At 44.8% G+C, this 8,540-nt stretch overlaps 1 protein-coding gene across 1 annotated transcript; it reads right to left on the bottom strand.

The window, feature by feature from the left end:
- Positions 1 to 1,176: 1,176 nt before the first annotated feature.
- On the bottom strand, positions 1,177 to 7,354 carry LOC310753810 (E3 ubiquitin-protein ligase RNF4-like). Its single transcript, XM_083595146.1, has 3 exons — positions 7,273 to 7,354; positions 4,086 to 4,116; positions 1,177 to 2,020 (listed from the first exon to the last, which is right to left on the bottom strand). Exon 3 carries the CDS (start codon positions 1,927 to 1,929, stop codon positions 1,297 to 1,299), a length of 633 nt encoding a protein of 210 aa, XP_083451272.1. The 5' UTR covers positions 1,930 to 2,020; positions 4,086 to 4,116; positions 7,273 to 7,354; the 3' UTR covers positions 1,177 to 1,296.
- Between the last annotated feature and the right edge of the window lie 1,186 nt (positions 7,355 to 8,540).

Below are 8,540 nucleotides of genomic sequence, written 5' to 3'. Positions count from 1 at the left end.
AGCTGGATAGCCCATGTTTTCTACCAACGGAAGATTGGCTGGCATACATTTAAGATACAGGTAGGTAGCCGTGTTGGTCTGCCGTAGTCGAAACGAAATAAAAAAATGCCTTCCAGTAGCACCTTAGAGACCAACTAAGTTTGTGATTGGTATGAGCTTTTGTGTGCTCATGTATCTGAAGAAGTGTGCATGCACACGAGAGCTCATACCAAGAACAAACTTAGTTGGTCTCTAAGGTGCTACTGGAAGGCATTTTTTATACATTTAAGAGAAAGTCTTTCATTTAAGAGTTATCAACATAAAACGTTTTAAAGCAATTAGACCTATTAGTACAGCAGCATCCCAAAGTTCAACAGGTCAAGCCATTCATAGTTCCACTATGACTACGTGACAGGGCTGAGAAAGGGAGTCACCGCAACTCAAGTTGACTTCATCATGCGAGGTTCAAGTCTTACATGCTTGCTGCTTGAAACATGGCCCTATGGGTGCAGCTTCCCCACAGCAAAGCGTTTATGAGAAGCAGAGAATTACTTTATCCTCTTCCAACCATTTGAGGAGTGTTTCACATAAATGGCTTAGCTCATCTCGATTGGATTCTGCCCCACGTGGCAACCTCGGTACGGACTCCACTATGAATTGCTCCTTAAGCATATGCCTGGACAGGGAAAGCTGCTCAGATCTAACATGATGGCTGTATTCTCTTCAAGAGAAGACTCGGACCACCAGAAGTTCTTTGTAATAAACCATTTATGCATGCAGCGTTAGAAATGAGCCACAGTGTTGTATAAACCTTGGTCTTTATTAGGGCTACATCAACAGAAAGAGGGGTTTGCCACTAGAAAACAAGTAGATGTGGAACAGACTTCCACCGGTGAGTGGTTGGCTTTGGTTTTTTACAAGGCAAATTGCAAAAAGAAGCTGCAGGTTGTATTATCATAGATGACTATGAATAGCCTAGTCTTGAATAGATGAGTTCACTCGACATCAGTCTTTTCTCAAAGCAGCAACAGAAGTAGAACAGAAATGAGATATCGGCACAAAGCAATGTGGCAACAGCAGACATATCCTCCAAGCTGTTCTTCAAACGTCTACAGACCTCAAAAAATGTGAGCTGCAAAAACCTTAAAGCAAAACGAAGCTAAAACAGTACAACTGGACTATAAGGAGGCGAACTGGGAAAAAGTGAAATTGCTAACTGTCATATTGAAGTCATATATACTGTACTTGGTGTGTTCTTTGGAGTTCACTCATGTTTATGAAGGCCACATTAGACTGTGTTCAGGAACACCCATGTCTTCACATATAAATTGGATGATACTCCTTTGGAGTGAGTTTCCTCCTACAAATTGGGCAAAAGTTACCATACCTAAGAAAATTGCTGAGGCACTGACTACAGAAGATGTGGCCACATGTTGTTGACACTATAAGCCGTCCGCTTTGCACAATCTCTGCAAAGCTGTCTATGCAAATTCCACAACTCAAAGTGCCTGAGGATCTTGCAAATTCCCTCCTTCCCACTTCTCTGGGGAGCTTTCTAGTGGCAAGAGCACCACTCTGTGTGTGTCTGCTATCACCACCACCACCACCACCACTAAATATGAGGCTGTCAGACAATGGTTGAGGTCTGAACTCTCTATTGGGCTGCTGCCCACTCTCTCCAACAAGCACAAGAGAATCGTCTTGCGTAAGATCAACAACTATAGGTTCTGAAGTTTCACAAGTGAGGTCAACTACTTCCACATCCATACTTCTATCATTAAGGCTGTGTGGCAGGGAGGCGGAGGCGGAGGAGGAGGGGATACAGGGTTCAGAAGCAGTTCCCACCATCATCTTGTCCAGAGTATGAGGAGGTCTTGCGGAGGTGTTGCGACTGCCCCTCTTGCTGTTGCTGTGCTGGGTTGCATTACATTCTGCACTTGTTGAACTCATGATGCACAGGGATGGGAGAGGCACAGGCTGCAGAGTACTTGCTTCCCCCCTTATCTCTGTGTGCTGCTCCCTGCTTAGTCGCCAAGCAATTCTGTAATGTGATAAGGATGATGATGAATGCTCTCTCTAAAGCAACTTGATGCAACTGGTGACGCTTTGGAGCACCGTGACTTTCTTAGAGTTGTCTCTTTTATAGCAGGTACTCCGAAGCTGGAGCAAGTTCAACATCTCGAGGAGTTCCTCAACCTCGGCCCTCCAGATGTTTTTGGCCTACAACTCCCATGATCCCTAGCCAGCAGGACCAGTGGTCAGGGAGGATGGGAATTGTAGTCTCAAAACATCGGACGGGCCGAGGTTGAGGAAGCCTGAGTTAGGGTGTCTTTCGTGTTACTCTATAGAACTGCATTCACATGGGAAGAAACAGGATTAGGCTAAGAAGCAGGCACACAAAGATTCATTTTCTATCTTTCAGCCAAGAGATTAGCTAAAACAATTAGGATTATTCCGAGGTGGAGCATCTTTCCCTACCTTGACAGTCCTCTTTATACAAGAGTCTGATAAGGATAAGGGAAGAACTCATGATGAATGTCTCTTCTTCAAGAAGAACCAGGGCACATAGCCAAGCTGAGGATGATGGGAAATCTTAAATGAAATTCATTGGAGTTGCCTCTACTAGAGCGCACCTCCTATGGCTGCTCTTGCAAGAGGTATTTTCCAGGTATGACACATTCAGTGTGTACACCCAACAGGGTGGATAAAAATCAATGATTTAAAAAAGAATAATTAAAAAATCTGTTTTTTATTTAAATTGGATTTTTAAAATAAAATGCTTTTGGAGGAAAGATCTTTCTAAAGATAGTTTTCTATTTAAGTTACATTATAGTCCAAAGGCTATTCATCAGGAAAGAAGTATTTGTTTTAAGTCTTTCATGTGTGCTAAAACTCAGTCTAAGTTTTTTTTGGGTTTTTTAACAAAAAAAAAACCCACGTTTAACCACATCAGTTAACAAACATGGATACATATGCTATAATTTTATTGTTTTAGTTAAATACGCTATTTAAATTGTTATTAAGGAAATGATTATTTTTCTCCTTCAGCTGTCCACGGAGGCGCAGGTCAATTCTGTGTCCAGGGCAGCTGTTTACCAGCTCCATCTGGTACGCAGGATGAGACCCTCCCTGCCTGCAGACTGTCTCGCCAGAGTGGTGCATGCTCTAGTTATCTCCCGCTTGGACTACTGCCATGTGCTCTACATGGGGCTACCTTTGAAGGTGACTCGGAAACTGCAATTAATCCAGAATGCGGCAGCTAGACTGGTGACTGGGAGCGGCTGCCGAGACCACATAACACCGGTCTTGAAAGACCTACATTGGCTCCCAGTATGTTTCCGAGCACAATTCAAAGTGTTGGTGCTGACCTTTAAAGCCCTAAACGGTCTCGGTCCAGTATACCTGAAGGAGCGTCTCCACCCCCATTGTTCTGCCTGGACACCTGGGTCCATCTCCAAGGGCCTTCTGGAGGTTCCCTCGCTGCGAGAAGCCAAGTTACAGGGAACCAGGCAGAGGGCCTTCTCGGTGGTGGCACCTGCCCTGTGGAACACCCTCCCACCAGATGTCCAAGAGAACAACAACTACCAGACTTTTAGAAGACATCTGAAGGCAGCCCTGTTTAGGGAAGCTTTTAATATTTGATGGATTACTGTATTTTCATATTTTGTTGGAAGCTGCCCAGAGTGGCTGGGGTAGCCCAGCCAGATGGGCGGGGTATAAATAATAAATTGTTGTTGTTGTTGTTGTTATCAGGGAGAGCATTGGTGCCAAAATGAGTTTGGCAAAGAATGGATTTTTAAGGGAGTCTTTCTAGTGAGCACAGTGCACTGGTGAGGCTGCACAGAAGCAGCGTCAAATGCTGAGGCACAACATGGGGAAACTTCTCGAATTTGCAAAGGGGATTTTTTTTTTAAAAAAAAAAAGTCTTGAAGTGCAAACTTTGAAAAGAACAAAAAGTTGCATGATCCCTCCATAGCTTCTCATTTGCCCAAGGCGGCAGTACACTGTTGTGCATCTCGATCGGGCTCACAGTCAAAGCGACTGCACAGAAGCAGCGTCAATATTGTCCACCTCTTTTCCAAAGACTTTAAGTAAAACAAACTTACCCAGTAGCTTCTTTGGAAGCCGCCCTCGGACCTACAGCAGGAGGAGAGACACAGAAAGGAGTTAGATCTCCAGTATGGCCCATGCTCAAACATCCAAGGAAGCATCCTGGCTCTTTTACTGCAGCTGCATAAGCATTGCTGGGGTCTAGCATGGGCAAAAGTGCACAGATTGAGAGACTGCTGTATCCTTGCAAAATCTTTTCCTGTGGCTTTTTGCCAGTTCCTCTGACAGATAGTGGCAAGAGTGTTGAACTAAGACTGGGCAGACCAGGGTCCAAATCCACACTAGGCGTGAAGCTCACTGAATGCCCAGTCCCTGCCTCTCAGCGTGGCTGTGGGACTAAGTGGGAGGGAGGAGAACTCTGTACCGTCCCTTGAGGACTTGGCAGAGCAATGGTTCCACAGTAGCTTCACTTCTCTCGATCACATCAAAGTCGATGCATCGCCACAAATTGGCCAAAGACCTGCCTGACTCTGAACTGGTGAGGAGCAGCAAGGATGGGACACTTTAGCTGCATGCTCCTGTCCCAAGAACCCAGAAGATGACTAAGCGCTTAAGGGCAGGGCTGAGGTTTTGTCAGGAGACAAAGGTTCTTGAGAGCAGAAGCAGGCCAGGCCTAGGCAGCGCGGCCTACGAGGGCTACACAAATCTGTCAAGCCTAAGTGTTAGCAGTCAAATGCTGGGTCACTGTGACTCGGGACTCATCTTGGGTTCCCTATAAATGTAACCAGCCATCTCTGTGGGCCTCAGTCTGTGTGTAGAGTGTGTGTGTCTCAACCAGTATGTTGTGTTGTTGCAGACAGAGCGGCTCCAGGACTCCAGTTAATCAGTAACTAAGAGCTGTGCCTCTGGGAAGACGAAGAAGGCTGCTAGGAGCACTCGGTGTATGCTCTTTGACTATGCTGTTTCTGAACAAGTTTATTTTCTTCAGTAAACTTTTATTCTGTGTATGAAGAAGACCCTGCGCTGATTAACTGACCGCCGTGTGACAGTTTTCCCTCATGTATTGAAGGCCTGCACTGGGAGGGCTTTTGCCAATTCCTCCGACAGTCACTGTGCGGTGGTGGTAAGGGTGCTGGACCCAGGGTCCAAATCCACAGCAGGCCATGAAGCTCGCTGAGTGACCATGGGCCAGTCACTACTTCTCAGGGCCATAAGCATTATATCAAGTCAATATTGCGAGGAACAACTGCATAGCTGAATTGAAAACCCCTAGACCAATTAAGGGATCAATATTAAGACCACAACGTATCACTTATAGATCAAGCAAACCTGTGGCTGATTAATTTATTCATTTTGAAGTGTTCTACTCTCCTTTCCGGTTGAGAGAGTAGCTCTCTGTACGTTACAACAGACTACCATAAGCGAACAAGCGGCACACAGACAATCCAGCACTCTTTGGGCTGGTGGACAGCGTGCTAACCACTTGGGTTAAAGTGGTTATTCTTTTAGGTTAAAGAATATGTAAGTGATTGGCTGCACTATTGCCAAGTCAATGAAATGTTTAAACAGGATTTGAGGGGAAAAGGATTTGATGATAACAAATCAAAATTTGAAATTGATGTATTGAATAATAAATAAAATTTTTTGTCTAAAATGTATAAATTGCTGCTTGAATGGCATTTGAAAGATGAAGAGGTAAAGTCGGTTATGATACACTGGGCCAAAGATTTGGGGTATAATATACAGTTAAAAGATTGGGGAAAACTGTGGAAGGAAGGATTAAAATTTACTGCATGCAATGCTTTGAAAGAAAATGTGATGAAAATGATGTATAGGTGTTATATCACCCCAGTAAAATTAGCTAAAATGTATAAAATAAGTAATAAATGTTGGAAATGTAAAGAAAAGGAAGGACCTTTTTATCACATGTGGTGGGAATGTAAAAAAGTGAAAAGCTTCCGGGAAATGATATATAATGAGATGAAAAAGATGTTGAAACAGACATTAAGAAACCAGAAGCATTTTTACTTGGCATTGTAGGAGATGATATTAATAGACAGGATTGTAAGTTGTTGTTATATGCAATGACTGCAGCAAGAATATTGTTGGCACAAAAATGGAAGCAAGAAGAACTACCAACGAAAGAAGAATGGAGGGTGAAGTTGATGGACTATGCAGAATTAGATAAATTAACAGGAAGGATTCGAAACCTGCGGGATCAGAGATTCAGAGAAGACTGGAGTAAATATATGAACTATTTGAAAAGTAATTGGGATGAACAGATTACGCTAGTAGGAGTGCAAGAAGTTTGGTAAGGTGGATAGTTTGAAATACTGCAAGAAAGTCTAGGAAAAGCATTATTAGTTAAGGATAATTAAATGTAATCTAGAAATTAAGAAATGCAGAATAAGAGATAAAGAATGGGAAATCATCAGAGGTGTTGACGGAAGTCTAAAATATTGTATAAGATGAGAAGATCTGTTGTATGACTGTTGGAACTGATATGTTTTTATAAAAAATGATGGATGGCATTGAGAAAGCGGGTAGGGAAAAGTCCTTCTCCTGCTCTCAAAGAATCATAGAACTGCAGGCTCTCACCAAACTCTCTCTGTGTCCCGTAATGTCCGTGGCTCTGCTCTGAGTAAGATCAGGTCGGCCCCCACGTTCAGCTCTCTAACCGCCACACCACACTGCCTTCCCTTTGCACGCTCGGGAGCTGTCTTTGGCTCCTTGCTGCCTATACCCTCAGAAGACGAATCCCCACCCCTCGCTTTCGGAGGGAGCCGCTGCTGCCATCTGTGCCTGGCGTGCACGGGTGGCTCACGCCTCTTGCGCGCTCGCTCTTGTATCATGTCCTGCTGCAGCCTCGGAGGGCAAGCGCCTCTTCCCTGCCTTGCCCGCTTCCCGTGAGAAAGCCTGTGGGAGCCACACTTTCTCCCTGGCTGCAGGTCTCGTCTCTCGCCCACTGCACGCAACTTCACATTCACACACGCGCAGCCATACACGGGTCTGCCGCCCTTTGGGCGCGCACCTTGCCTCCTTGCCGTGCTGGCAGTTCTCTCAAGCAACAGGTGTAATAAGAACAACACTTTCCTGGCGATTTTCCTGCAAGAAAGCTCCCTCTCCTTGTTGGCGCAACAGGCAGACGCAACATTTCACCCCCTCCCCTAAGTGTCTACTCAGAAGTAAGTGCATTGAGTCAGATCGGGCCAACTAGTCCCAGGTAAGTGCGTACACACTTACTTTGGAGTAAGCGACAGCAGGCGCTGCAGCCTCCGTGCCCTTCTCGGGAGTCCGCCGTGAGCCCCACGGCGGGAAGCTCTGCTGCTCACGAGGCCAGGTCCCTGCCAGGCGCATGCGCGAGCGACCAGCTCCTGCTCTCCCATCTGTGCAATAGTTTCAAGGAGTTTCCCCAAAGAAATCTGGAAGCAGATTTTATTCCCATCCTTGGGAATCATTTGTGTGCCATATCTTTTTCAGGGGTTCCATTGATAACCTACATGAAGCAATAGAGAGTATAATTGAGAATCTAATCCTTCCCCCCCTCTCTATCCATTGCAATTTTCAAATTTGGTTCAGGGTGACTGTTTTTCTCACCCTCTCCAGTTGCACATCCAGACTCAGGCATGCTCATGGGTGAGCTGTGTGATAAACCGGTGGAGACAGGGTTTTCATGTATGGGGGGGTACTTTGTACATGCTCAGAAGCACCCTCACACATATCCCAAGGCATGTGGATGAAAGCAGGCAGTGCCAAGAAGGCGTGTCTGTGTGTTTGTGTGGGCACTAGGGGTGTAACTTGTTGACTTTTCTTTTCTTCCCCCAGTTTCCTGTATCATAAAGGGACGCACTTTTGCTTAGAAACACAGGAAAAGGGACTAAGTATTCTCAGTTATGGAAAAAGGTCATTCCAAAATGAAAAGTTGGAAACATCGTATATGTAACGTTACTACTCATAACTATGAGCACTTTTTAAAACTTCATGGAACTGTTTATAACTTTTACAGCTGCCTGGAACTTCCTCAAACTGTGGAGAATGTTCAAGAAGAATCCAAATATTGGTCTATAGGGAAAGATTTGTGGGCAAACAACTAAACTTCTTAATTTTTAATATTTCTTTCTGTGGCAATATACAATTGTGGTTGGAGAAACCCAGCTGATTAAATATAATCAGAATCATAATCATTACAATGTCACACAAGATCCTCAATTTATTCTCAGCAATAAGAAGTGATGACCCATGTGTATTAGAAAATTTGCAAGCTCTATTTTTCCTGGATACATGCTATGCATATTACATACTACATTGTTTATTTATTTTTTGTTTAAATCGGGTGCTCAGCTTCTTCTACCATTGCAAGGAAATAGCCTCCTATCCTGAGCAGTACTGAGTGTCCAGCCAAGCAGTGGACTGGGATGCGGGCCTCACTGGAGTCCCTTGGGCACGCCCATTGTGCAGAACCTGGCTGGCCGGAGCCCCCTCTGACAGCAGGCACCATGTGGGGGGGGGGA

This window comes from Podarcis filfolensis (genome assembly GCF_964270895.1).
Source record: "Podarcis filfolensis genome assembly, chromosome: W".
In the NCBI taxonomy this organism is placed as follows: Eukaryota; Metazoa; Chordata; class Lepidosauria; order Squamata; family Lacertidae; genus Podarcis; species Podarcis filfolensis.
The sequence above is the reverse complement of the archived record's forward strand: the minus strand, read 5'-3'. Positions and strand labels throughout refer to the sequence as shown.

Coding starts and splice junctions, on each gene's coding strand:
- LOC310753810 (XM_083595146.1), bottom strand. CDS start 1,929: ATGAGTTCAACAAGTGCAGAATGTAATGCAACCCAGCACAGCAACAGC.